This window comes from Bos indicus, chromosome 22 (genome assembly GCF_029378745.1).
Source record: "Bos indicus isolate NIAB-ARS_2022 breed Sahiwal x Tharparkar chromosome 22, NIAB-ARS_B.indTharparkar_mat_pri_1.0, whole genome shotgun sequence".
NCBI classification, from domain to species: Eukaryota; Metazoa; Chordata; class Mammalia; order Artiodactyla; family Bovidae; genus Bos; species Bos indicus.
In genome coordinates this window covers 42,689,842-42,703,764 of record NC_091781.1, presented here as the reverse complement: position 1 = coordinate 42,703,764, position 13,923 = coordinate 42,689,842, and the positions used below count along the sequence as shown (strand labels likewise).

The 13,923-nt window shown below is 46.7% G+C and overlaps 1 protein-coding gene across 7 annotated transcripts in view; it reads right to left on the bottom strand.

Moving 5' to 3' along the window:
• FAM107A (family with sequence similarity 107 member A) overlaps positions 1-13,923 on the bottom strand; it is a 92,420-nt gene that overhangs the window by 3,417 nt on the left and 75,080 nt on the right. For 6 of the 7 annotated variants that reach the window (XM_019984757.2, XM_019984760.2, XM_019984759.2 and 3 more), the window contains one exon: positions 1,762-1,936. In XM_019984757.2, coding sequence (XP_019840316.1) covers positions 1,762-1,931 — 170 coding nt within the window. In that variant the 5' untranslated portion in view covers positions 1,932-1,936. Of the gene's footprint in view, positions 1-1,761; positions 1,937-4,813; positions 5,020-13,923 lie in introns of those variants that run through there. The other variant, XM_019984763.2, reaches the window with a different exon arrangement.

The window sequence follows — 13,923 nt, the reverse complement described above, 5'->3', positions numbered from 1 at the left end:
TGGTAGCCCAGGATGGGAAAGCATTACTGTCCCAGCGTACAGGGAGGGGGGGGCCCTGGACTTGAGTGAGACTCCAGTCCACGTCACAGGTGTGAACAGACTGAAGGAGGATCTCTACCCCAGCCTGTCTGAGTGCAGAGACCAGGCTGTAGGATATTAGTGGTTATTTTCTCAGGGTAAGTTTCTAGAATTGCTAGGTCAGGCTCTCTGCAAAGATTTTGGTTACATGTTCCCATCTGCTCCTTAGAAAAGGTTATCCAATTTATAACTTTTGTCAACAGTATTTCAGAGCCTCTATTTCTCCTTACTGTCCAGTCTTCTTGTATTGCAGACTCTGGTAGGCAAGAAGGGTCTGGAGGAGCAGCTTGGAGATGGGTGCCAGCTGCTTTCATTTGTTCTGTGAATTAACTGTACCTATCTTCTGTTCATTTTTTCTTTATGGGTTTGTAAGAGATAACGTACATATTTTTGTCATTTATATTGCAAACATTTGCCCTGATTTGTCTTTAGGCTTCTGTTTTTTAAACTGTGGTGATTTTAAAAGGGACGACTCTAAAAGGGATCTTGACGAAGTACTTACAATACACAGTCAACCCTCCGTTTCCACAGATTGAATTCGTGGATACCGGGGGCGGGCTTGTGCAATGCCACTTTATACAAGGGCCTTGAGTTTTGGGGTTCTGTTGGGAGGGGGTCCTAACCAGTCCCGGCGGATACAGAGAGACTAGTGTAACCAAGGGGCAGGAGGACAACATGGATAAAAAATGAGATCTGCTGGACGGTATGTTAGTTGAAAATAAGGACAATCACAGCCGGCGTCAATACCAAAAGCGACCACTAGAGGGAGCCGCGGAGGCTTTGCAACCTGACCCTAGGGAGGGATGCTCAACCTCCCTCTCCCCTCGCCCATGCATGCTCAGTTGCCTCAGTCGTGTGTGACTCTTTTTGCAACCCCATGGACTGTAGCCCGCCAGGCTTCTCCGTCCGTGGGATTTTTCCAGATAAGAATACTGGAGTGGGTTGTCATTTCTTCCTGCAGGGGATCTTCCTGACCCAGGGATCAAACCTGGGTCTCTTGTGTCTCCTGCATTGGCAGGCAGGTTCTTTACCACTGTGCCAGCTGGGAAGCCTGCCCTTCACCACAGTCCCTCAGTAACCCAGTAGTCCCAGGCCCAACACCTCCAGCCAGCCTTGCCCACTGCATGCTCCTGGCCTGCCTGCTCCACTCGTACCTCCTCTACCACGGTGACACCCAGCATTGGGACCCTTCACAGGCCCACGTTCTTCAGTCTCTCTGAGCTCCTCCAAGTTCCTCTGCACTCTCACATTCTCATCCATCTGCTGCTCGTGGCCAGTGCCGACCTCTGACACTGGCTGACTCCCACCCACCCTTCGAGCCCTAGCCTGAGGCATCACTTCGTCCTTGGAGCCCAGGCTGGTGGCTCCTCTGGGGTTGCAGGCCATTCGTGCCTCCCTCAAAGCACCCGTCCCACCATCTGGTCAAACATCTGTCTGCTCTGTGAGGGCAGGAACTGGGTCCCATTCCTCTGTGTACCCCCAGGTCTGGGCACAGTGCATCCATGTAGCAGACGCACGTGGAGGGCAGGCACCTGTGGCTGACTAGGCGGGATTACGAGGCTTCTGGACCTCCATGGTGTCTGCTGCTGACCACACGGGGCACCCTCAGACCTGCCCCGTCTCTCACAGCCCCAGGGTGGCTACCAGGCCGGCCTTTCACAGCGCGGGGGGCTCCTCTCCCACCTCCTGTGGTTCATGAGCAGCTCGCGGTGCATCTCCTGGTGGTTCCGGGAGGCCTTCACGGGGTTCAGCAGCTTCTTGGGCTTGATGAGCTCTGGGTTCCATTCTCTGTGTTCTGGCCGGGCCATCAGGCCTCCGATGTCGGCCCGCTCCCTCTGGATCTCTGAGTACATGGAGGCTGTGGAAACAACACAGCAGGGACGGGTGAGCTGGTCAGATGAGCACACACAGCCTCAGCCATTCTCGCGGCACAGCTGAAGGGCAAGGCTTTTGGTGTTTGTTGGGATCTTAGCAGCCCTGGGGAAGCTACCTGACTTTCCGAGCCTAGGTTTCCTCATTTGTGAGAATGAAATAGCCTGTGCCCAGGGTGTAAGGATTGGGGATCATGGCTGAAAAGTGCTACTGGATCACAAAGTAATGGGTTGACACATGCAAATGTTTTTGACCTTTGAGGAAAAAAAATTTTTTTCCCTCCTGCAAGAGGAATTCTGTTTGAGTTTCTGTTTCTCAGGGAGCTTGTATCAGAGACAGAAAAGACATATAAAAAGAGCCATCTGTACTTGTTAAAGGTAATTTGGTAAGTGCAGTGATGTAAAGAAAACATCACCCCATATCTTCCTGTCTGTAGTTTCCTCACAGACGTGTCCAGCTTTTCAGTTTCTCCAGATCAAAGAGAAGGGTGTGAAATCCCAGGACTGCCATGTCTAATTACAAAGGGATGCTTGTCATCTTTTTTTTTTTGGTTGTCATCTTTAATGCAGATGTCTGCCTTCTTCATGGCCTCAGTTCCACCACAGTAGCTTGAAATGTCAGTGCGTCTGAAATCTGGCAGAAGGGCTCACTTCTCTCCAGGTGGGCTCCATATCCTTGAAATGCCCTCAACCAAGCAACTATGAGGGTGAAGGTAAGAGAAGAGAGTGTGTGGGGGTGTGTGCGCATGCATGTGTGTGTGAGAGAGACTTAAAATTCCTCTAGAGAGTGACCCAGGCTGGCTACGAGCTGCATACAGTATTTTGAGTGAAACTTTAGGCCCTGGTTCTGACCTCTTCATGGGTCCTGTTTTTCTGAGGCAGAGCCTCTACAACATACTAGGCGTGGCAGTGTCTGGCTTGGTAATTGATCATGAAACCTTTGAGGTTGTACAGATGAGGAAACTGAGGCTCAGGGAGGTTGGTCTCAGGGAACCAGTGCCTTAAGGCCTGAGGGCTCCACGTTGGAGCTAAGGGGGCGTGTCTGCACTGCGCACACGAGGCTCTGGTTCCCCTCTTTAAACACCAGCCACAGCGGTGTGTATGCACCTACCCCACTCTCCCAATTCACCCCCCAGACATATTTACACTACTGTACTACTGTGTATATAGCACAGGGGGAAGAGAAGTACAGTCTGTTTATAGGAAAAATATCAACCTTAAGAATGCATTCCAATATACATTAGGTGCAGACATATACTGTTTGATTCTACCTGTGTGATAGCTAGAATAGTCAAATTCATAGAGTCAGAAAGTACACTGGTTGATTCCAGGGGCTGGGGACAGAGTTTCAGATTACAAAGGTGAAAAATTCAGGTGATGGATGATGGTGCCCGTTGCACAGCAGCGTGGATGTATTTAGTGCGTCTGAACTGTACAGGTAAGTATGGTTAAAATATATATTATGTGACTTTCATGACACCAACCACCATGTTGCCTGTGGACAGGCCTTTACTTCTTCCCTACCTCTGGGAAGAGGATGATGCCATTCTCTGCATGATGAACAGCAGTTCTCCAAGTAAACTAGACTGGGATGGAGGTCCGTGCAAGAACCTAGAGGTGGGTAACAGGTTCGGGGGGTGGGGTGGAGAAAACAGGAGGAGAGGGTTTGATGGGCTGTGAAGTGCAAGGTGATGTGTTAGGGAATGTGGGCATCAAAGCTCTACTATGGGGTGCTGTTAGGATGACTAAGTGAGACCCCCTTTGTAAGATGCTGGGAAAAGTGTTATATTTTGGATGTAGACAGACCGTGTCAGAGCCTAGAGCCATGGTTGCCAATTTTCTTCAATTCCCATTCTCAAAACCATGTCTACAATGAGAATTCTAATTTTCTCACTTCCTTTTTCATAAGGCTATTGATTTTCAGGTGTATCCTTAATTTGGGGGGCCTTAAAAAATGACCGTGGTAGTTAAAAATGGGCACTAGACAAACAGTTGGCTGTATCAGCTCCTTCCTCCTCTAAAAAATGTGGGTGGATATTCTCTTAGTCTGAGATTACGTTGTCTGGGAGCCAACGCATTGAGAGTATCTTGACTCAGATTGGAGTTTGGAGAATTTTCCCCATTTCTTCTGCCTTTTCCCATTATCAAGTCTCACCAATCCTTTATCTGAGTAATTGCCAGCCACTCTCTTTCCTTCCTCTGTCTTCAACACAGGCTATTATCACAACATGCTTAAAATAAGTGCTTCCACTCCTCAGCTAGTTGTCCTGCTGTTAGTTCCTGTATGTGCCCAGAGCTTTATAATTTTCATCAGTCACACTGTCTTGAAATCAACTAACTATGGCACCAAAGCAATGAGACAGGAAATAAAAACAAATTATATAACTTTGGGAGAGGGCAGAGTTAATATCTTCTTTGTAAGATGTCATTATTTATACCCAGAATTCCCAAATGAATTAACAGAAAAGCATTTGAAACTAATGAGGAAATTCAATAGTGTGCCCAGATTCAAAGCAAACAAATAAAACCAAGAGGTTCCTGCGTAACAGGAACGACCGTTGGGAAAGTACACAATCACACAATCACTCATTTATCCCACAGTATGTTGGAGTTCCTGTAATTTACCAGGTAGGGTGGTAGAGATGAACTACGCAAGCAAGGCTCCGCCTCCCCCAGAGCTGAGATTCTGCGAGGGAGGCAAAAATAAACGATTGCACGTGGAGAGGAGCAAACGCAGGGGGCTCACCGGAGGACCTCCTTCAGCCAGGTGCAGCGGGAGGGCCTCTCGGCAGCTGACCTTTAAGAGCTGAGAAGAAAGAGGGAGGCTGGCGGGGCAGAGGAAACAGCCTGTGTGACTCATGTACCTTGAACAAGCTCGGTCTGTTCAGGAAACAAAAAGGCACAGTGTGTCCGGAGTGGCGACGGAGCGGGGCCGTGTTTGGAGTGAGGGTGGACGGGTGGTTTCAAGTGGCAGAAAGATCGGGTTTGAGAAGGTCATTCTTGCCGCTGTGTGGGGAGAACCTGTCGGCAGGTTTGGGAAGTCTTTTATATGACTTTGCTTTTTTTTCCTTCCAATGGGCAGCCTCTGTCTTTCCTGTTAAATTCCAGAGGGAAAACATCCGATTGGCCGGGCTGAGGACCTTTCACCCCATAGGTCAGCAGCGAGCCAATGAGTGGGCTGCCCGGGGCCAGTCCCCCACCCCAGCGCGGCCCACATAGGATGCGCTTACTCGCGGGTCCTGCGTTCTCAGCTTGCACTGCCAGCTAAGTCGCTTCAGTCGTGTCTGACTCTTGGCGACCGCATGGACCGTAGCCTGCCAGGCTCCTCTGTCCATGGGATTCTCCAGACCGGAATACTGGAGGGGTGCCATTCCCTCCTCTAGGGGATATTCCCAACGCGGGGCTAGAACTCAGTCTCTGATCTCTCCTGCACTGGCAGGCAGGTTCTTTAGCATTAGGGCCACCTCCTGCAAATTATGTAGCCAGCCCTGCACCCCAGGTCCAATCAATGACGAGCTCTAGGCTTTTAAAACATATCAGTGGTGAGGTGTGGCAGATGATGATTTGCTGAGACCAGGGTGGTGTGGTGATTGAGGCCGGAGTCTGAAGGACGTTACTGGTTCTTCAGCCCAGACCTGCAAGCTGGGAAAACTGCCTGTGCCAGTTAATGTTCTGAATTCCAGTAAACACGTGTGAGATCCGTGGGTGGTGTGTGTGTCTCCCTGTCCCAGGATTTAGAGAGCTGCAGATCATCCATCCTGCCTTTAGTTTAACTAAAAGAGGCCTCAGACACAGTGGGGGAAGGAGAGGGAGGGACAAATTTAAAGAGTAACACTGAAACATATACATTACCATATGTAAAATAGATAGCCCGTGGGAATCTGCTGTGTGACACAGAAGGTAAATCGGTGCCCTGTGACAACCCAGAGGGGTGGGTGGGAGATTCAAGAGGGAGGGGACATATGCATACCGCTGGGTGATTCTTGTTGATGTATGGCAGAAACTACAACATTGTAAAGCAATTATCCTCCAGTTACAATTAAAAAAAAAAAAAAAAGGTCTCCATGTAGAAGAGCCTCACATAAGTGCTGGAATAAAAGAGGCTGCTCAACAAAGCACAGGAGGTAGGCCAGGGAAATCCAGCTTTCCTGGGGGGGTTCATTTCCAGGGCTGCTCTGGCCTGGTCTCTCAGGTTGCTGGGGTGTCCTGAGCAGGGAGGTGGCCGTGATGGGGGCAGTAATGTGAGGCGAGATGAGCATAAGGTAATCTCTGAAAAGAGGTGAATTCTCTGAGGAGCCAGCGAGCCGCAAAGAGAACCTATTGAGAAAGTTGAGTGGCTAATGCATATCCTTCACTGGTTGTCAAAGTGAGAGGGAATGACGTTGGCGCCATTAGAACCTGGACTGAACGTTGGCTCAGCCCCTTCCTAACCTTGGGCAAGTGTCTGCAGCAGGAGTCCAAAACTCCAGCCTTTGGCTGAAACCCAACCCCTCCGGAACACAGCCATGCCCACTCATTACTTACTGTGTGTGACTGCTTCCTAGAGAACAGCAGTGCTGAGTAGGTGTGACAGCTGCTGTTGATCAGCACCCTTCTTCATGAGGTTGTTGCAAAATAAAGGAGGTGGTGCTTGGCTCGTAAGTGCCTGGCACTGAGTTGAGGACTCAGTAAGTGCCGGCTGCTGGGGCCTCTCTCTGAGTGGGGCCACCTCATTAGGTGTTATTAGTAATCACTATTAAAAGACCCCACTTCTCCAGTTGACAGCATCGACTGACTGACATATACTACCATGCATTAAACGGCTAGCAGGAAGCTACTGCATAGCACAGGGAGCTCCGCTTGCTGCTCTGTGATGACCCAGATGGTGCGATGGCGGGGTGGGAGGGAGGCTCACAAGGAAGGCGATGTATTATACATATGGTGATTCATTGTTGTACAGCAGAAACACACACAACACTGTAAAGCAATTATACAGTAATAAAGTATCCCACTTGTCTCCGATTGAGCTTTCGCAGTCTTCTTAAAAACTGTACTGGTCATTTGTGTTAGAATTTTAACAATCCACATACCACAGCCACAAGGGAGAACAGAGTCTTAATAAAGTAGGTGCACATTCTTCCCAGGTGCCATTGATTTCCAGTGAAGTACTGTGTTCACTTGGGCTAATATTTCTGCACTACTCTGACCATGAAAGGTAAAGAGTAGGCAACAGCCCTATTAGGCTAAGATTTCATTATACTGGAAAATGATTTGACAGTGAAAAAAAAAATACAGAAAAATCAGGGAAAGAGGAGAAAGTGAGTTGCCAGAAACAAACTGTTTGGTAGCATGGCTATATTTTGTTTTCTGTGCTGTAATGAAGTCTCATGAGAAACTGTCAATATTCCCACGGACCTGATATTAAAAAACTATTTTGAATCTTGTAAAGCCTTCATATATATGCTCCAATACAGAGGCAATTACCTTGTCCGGAGTACTGGCTTGTACATTTTAAAGTATTTCCAGACTGAGGGAGGTCAAGGGACTGTACTGGTTAAATCAGTTGATATTAACCCTGGCTGTATCATCCGAGGGACTTTAATAAATATCAGTGCCGGAATCCTCCCCCTGGATTCTGATTTAACTGACCTGGGAGGCAGCTAGCAGAGGACCTCAGACACCTAAGAGGACAAGAAAGATCCCCTGATAAGACAGGAGGTCGGAGGAGGAAGAGGAGAAGCAGCAGAGGGTGGGGAGATGGGCTGGGACAGAAGGCCAGCTTGGAGAAGAGCCCAGCAACCAGGCTGTGGCCGTCAGGACAGGGTGAGCGCCACGCAGGTGGTCGCAGTGTGACACAGGTGCCCACGGGGGCTGGGACGTGGAGTTTGAGAGCTGTCCGCCTCCTGGGGGGCCCGCTCGCCTTGATCCCCTGGGCCCCAGCTCCTTCCTGCCTGGTGGGCTCGTGTGCTCTGGAGCAGAGTCCAGTGGGAGGAACAGCTGCAGGGGGGTACTGAAACCACAGCCGAGCTTCCAGAGCAACCTCTGTCGCTGGTTTCCTAAATTGAATGCCTGTGAAACCCCTCAAGGAATTGTACTCCTGCAGCTGGAACAGGTCTGGCTTTTGCAGCTTCGGTCTCTGTGGACACACACTCATGGGGGTCGGGCCAGGCCGGAGGCTGCACCGCCTCCCTGGGTCCTGCAGCGGGCCCGGGTGCACGGCCACTGCAGTCCCGAGACGCGACCTCAGTCAGGGGACCCGCTCCCGGGGCCTGGTGCATAGGACCTGAGGGGCACCGGGGCCGATTGCTGGCACTCGCACAGTCATGGTGGGGCCAAAAGCAGTGCCAGCAACAGAGTGCTTGCTGAGTTCGCACAGCAGAGCTCACTCACAGGTGAACAGCTCCTGAGGAGGGACACTCAGTGGCTTCTCTCCCCGTGACGGTGCTCCAGTCCTGTCTAGGGGGCTCCACTCCCACAACTGGGGAGCAGACCCCACCCCTGACAGGGCAGTGACAACCAGAGGGCAGTTTCTGGTCACCACACCATCCCCAAACCCCCTATCAAGGGACAGAAGCACAAGCCTCTGGACCAATCTCCCTCAGCAGGGGATACACAGCAGAAGCAAGAAGAACCACAGTCCTGCGAAGAGGAAATATGATAGCAAACCAGTAACTGTAGGAAATGAGATCTGCTTTTGAAATTGAGAGACCAGGAGCTTAAAACAGTCTTGTCTGTGTGTGTGTCTTCGTGTGTATGTGTATGTATAGTGTGAGTGTCACTCAGTCATGTCCAACTCTTTGCAACTGCAGCCCTCCAGGCTCCTCTGTCAGTGGAATTCTCTAAGCAAGAACAGTGGAGTGGGTTGCCATTCTCTTCTCCAGGGGATCTTCCTGACCCAGGGATCGAACCCAGGTCTCTGCATCACAGGTGGATTCTTTACTGTCTGAGCCACCAGGAAAGGTATTGGGCGGGGGGGGGGGGGGGGGGGGGGGGTGTAGACTGCTTTATCAAAAGCTCATGGGAAATGAAGCAAAAAAAAACAATAGGTACACACACACAAGAAAAAAAGCAACCCACACACAGCACTAAATATGGTCACTAAACCACAAGAGATGAGAACAATAAAGAGAAGAAAAAAACCTACAAACTCAAAACAATTAAGAAGATGGCATTAGGAACATATATATTTATATGCTCAGTGCCTCAACCAAAGACACAGACTGGCTGAATGGATACAAAAACAAGACCTGTACATATGCTATCTGTGAGAGAGGCACATACAGACTGAAAGGAAAGGGATGGAAAAAGGGTTTTCGTGCAAATGGAAATCAACAGAAAGTTGGAATAGCAGTATTTATATCAGACAAAATAGACTTTAAAATGAAGATTGTTACACAATAAAGAATATGCATAATGATCAGGAGATCAATTCAAGAAAAAGATATAACAGTTGAAATATACATAGCTCAGTCAGTGAACAATCTGCCTGCAATGCAGGAGACCCAGGTTCGATTCCTGGGTTGGGAAGATCCCTTGGAGAAGGAAATGGCAACCCACTCCAGTATTCTTGCCTGGAGAATCCCATGGACAGAGGAGCCTGGGAGGCTACAGTCTATGGGGTCTCGAGAGTCGGACACACTCACTACTAACATAAGAACACCTCAGTATATAAGGCAAATGCTAACAGCCATAGAATGGGGAGCTGACAGTGACACACCCTACTTACACAAACAGATCAGACGGACAGAAAGTTATTAAGGACACCCAGGCTTTAAATGACACATTAGATCAGACAGACCTAATTGTTACTTATAGAACATTCCATCCAAAAACAATACACTTTCTTCTCAAGGGCACATGGAACATTCTCCAGGATAGATCACCTCTTGGGACTGAAGTCACATAAAGCATGTTTTCCAACCACAATGCTATAGTATTAGAAATCATTCTGATATTACAAATCTAATTACTGTATTACAAATCAATTACAGGAAAATGTTAAAAAATACAAATACACTGAGGCTAAAAAGTATGTTACTAAGCAATCAATGCATCTTGAAGAAATCAAAGAGGAAATACAAAAATGTCCACAGACAAATGACAGTGAAAACATCCAAAACCTGTGGGATGCAGCAAAAGCAGTTCTAAGAAAGACCTCTAGAGCAACGCCATCTTACCTCAAGAAAAATCTCAAAAACCTAGCTTTATACCCAAAGCAACTAGAGAAAGAACAGTAAAACAAACCCAGAGTTAGTTGAAGGTAAGAAATAAAGATCAGAGCAGAAATAAATGACATAGAGTCAAAGAAAACAATACCGATGATCAGTGAAACTAAAAGCTGGTTCTTTGACAGGAAGTAATAGAAAATATGAACAGACCAGTCGCAAGTACTGAAACTGTGATGAGAAAGCTTCCCACAGACAAAAGTCCAGGACCAGATGGCTTCACAGGAGAAATCTATCAAACATTTAGAGCAGGGGTAACACCTCTCGTTCTCACACTGTTCCAAAAAGCTGCAGAGGGAGGAACACTCCCAAACTCATTCTGTGAGTCCACCACCATCACCCTGATACCAAAACCAGACAAAGACGTCACACACAAATTTACAATATCACTGATAAACACGTGTGCAAAAATCCTCAATACTAGCAATCATTTCCAACAACATATTAAAAGTATCATACATCATAGCCAAGTGGGATTTATCCCGGAGGTGCAAGAAGTTTTCAATATGTGCAAGTCAACCAGTGTGATACACTGTATTAGCAAATTGAAGAATAAAGATTATATGATCATCTCGTTGTTCAGACATGCTAAGTCATGTCTGACTCTCTGCAACCTCATGAACTGCAACACGCCAGGCTTCCCTCTCCTTCACCATCTCCCAGAGCTTGCTCAAACTTACATCCATCGAGTCGGTGATGCCATCCAACCATCTCATCCTCTGTCTTCCCCTTCTCCTCCTGCCTTCAGTCTCTCCCAGCATCGGGGTCTCTTCCAGTGAGTCAGCTCTTAATGTCAGGTGGCCAGAGTATTGGAGCTTCAGCATTAGTCCTGAAGCTGCAGTACTTCAGGACTGATCATCTCATTAGATACAGAAAAAGCTTTTGACAAAATTCAACAGCCATTTATGATTAAAAACTCTCTAGAAAGTGGCATAGAGAGAGCCTATCTCAACATAATAAAGATCATATATGAAAAACCCACAGCTAACATCATTCTCAAAGGTGAAAAACTGAAAGCATTTCCTCTAAGATGAGGAATAAGACAAGTATGCCACCATTATTCGATAAGTCCTAGCCACAGCAATCAGAGAAGAAACAATCCACATTGGAAAAAGAGTAGTAAAACTGTCACTATTTACAGATGACACGATACTATATATAGAAAATCCTAAAGATGCCACCAGGAAAATACTAGACCTAATCAATGATTTGTACAAAGTCACAGGATACAAAATTAATAAACAAATCTCTTGCATTCCTGTAACTAACAATGAAAGATCAGAAAGAGATATTAAGGAAACAATCCCAGTTTACCACTGTAACAAATAGAATACCTAGGAATAAACCTACCTAAGGAGGCAAAGACCTGCACGCAGATAACTTTGTAAGATACTGATGAAAGAAATAAATGATGACGCAAACAGATGGGGAGATTTGCTGTGTTCTTGGACTGGAAGAGTCGGTATTGGGAAAATGACTATACTACCCAAAGCAGTCTTCAGATTCATTGCAATCTGATCAAATTATCAATGGCATTTTTCACAACACTTTAAAAAAAAAATTTGTATGGAAATTCAGAACACCCAAGCAGCCTAAGCAATCTTGAGAAAGAAAAACAGAACTGGAGGGATCAGGCTGCCTGACTTCAGAGTTTACTACAAGGCCACAGGGGTCAAGACAGTACAATACTGGCACAAAAAACAAATACAGATCGGTGGGACAGGATGGAACGCCCAGAGATGAACCCAGGGGCCCATGGGCACCTCATACGTGACACAGGAGGCACGGAGTATACGATGGAGAAAAGACAGTCTCTTCAGTAAGTGCTGCTGTGAAAACTGGGCAGCTCCATGTAAAAGAACAACCTAGAACCCTCCCTAACGCCACTCACAAACTCAAAGAGGATTACAGACCTGAAGGTAAGGCCAGACACTGTAAAACTCTTAAGGGGAAAACACAGGCAGAACACTCAAAGAAACTGCACCAAGATCTTTTTTGACCCCCCTCCTACAGTAATAAAAACAAAAACAAACAAGTGGGGCATAATTAAGCTTAAAAGCTTTTTGCAGAGCAAAAGAAACCACAAATAAGATGAAAAGACACCCCTCAGAATGGGAGAAAATATTTGCAACCAAAGCAACTGACAAAGGATTAGTCTCTAAAATACACAAACAGCTCACATAGCTCAACATCAGAAAAACAACCCAATCAAAAAATGGGTGGGAGACCTAAATAGACATTCTGCAAAGAAGATATTCAGATGGTCAACAAACACGTGAAAAGATGCTCAACATCACTAATCATTAGAGAAATGCACATCAAAGCTACAATGAGGTAGTACCTACAAGTGTGTCAGAATGGCCATTGTTAAAAAATCTACAAACAAACGCTGGATAAGGTGTGGAGAGAACGGAACCCTCTTGCACTGTTGGTGGGAATGTAAGACTGATACGGCCACTATGGAGAGCAGTATAAAGGTTCATTAACAAAATAAACAGGTTCTTAAAAAAACTATGTTTTTATGAAGGTTCATTAAAAAAAAAGAATAGAACTACGTCATGACCCAGCAATCCCACTACTGGCCGTGTAACCAGAGAAAACCATAATTCAAAAAGATAGGTGTACCCCAGGGTGCAGTGCAGTGCTGTTTACCGTAGCCAGGACATGGAAACAGTCTAAACACCCACTGACAGATGACTGGATAAGGAAGATGTGGTGCTAGATACAGTGAAGTATTACCCATAAAAAGGAACAAAACTGAGTCAGTAGTAGTGATGCAGATGAACCTAGAGTCTGTCATACAGAGTGAAGGAATTCAGAAAGAAAACAGTATTTATATTAATGCATACATATGGAATCTAGACAGTGGTACTGATGAGCCTACTTGTAGGGCAGGAAGAGAGATGCAGACAGAAAGAATGGAGTTTCGGACATGGGGAAGGAGAGGGCTGAACGATTGAGAGAGCAGCTTCGACACATACACCACTATGTATAAAAGAGCCAGTGAAGGGCTGCCATATGGAACAGGAGCTCAGCTCGGTGTTCTGTGATGACCCCTGGAGGTGGGTGGGGGCCTGGGAGGGAGGCTCAGGACGGAGGGGATACATGTATACATGTAGCTGCTTCACTTTTTGTATTATCTGTTGGGTCTTCGCTGTGGTTCATTGCAGCTCATGCGCTTCCTCACTCTGTGGCACGTGGGATCCTAGTTTCCTGGCCAAGGCTTGAACCCTTGCATTTGAAGGCAGACTCTTAACCACTGGACCACCAGGGAAGTCCCTGATTCACTTTTTTGTACAGCAGAAACTAACACAACATTGTACAGCACTTATACTCCAGTGCGGGGGGGAAAATGTGGTACATAAACAATAGAATATCAGTCATAAAAAAGAATGAAATGGGGTCATTTATAGAGGTTGGTTGGACTTAGAGACTGTCATAGAGTGAAGTAAGAAAGAAGAAAAACATTGTCTATAAACGCATATGTATGTGGAATATAGAAAAATGGTATAGACAGTCTTACTTGAAAAACAAATAGAGACACAGAAGTAGAGAACTAGGAAATGGACACCAAGGAGGGAAGAGGTGTGGTGGGATGAACGGGGAGACTGGGTTTGACATCTTCCACTCTTCATACTGTATTTAAAACAGGCAAAGAAGGAGAACCTGCTGTATAGCTCAGGGAACTCAGTGTTCTGTGTTGACCTAAAGTGAGAAGGAAATCTAAAAATGAAGGGATATATGGATACATGTAGCTGATTCACTTTGCT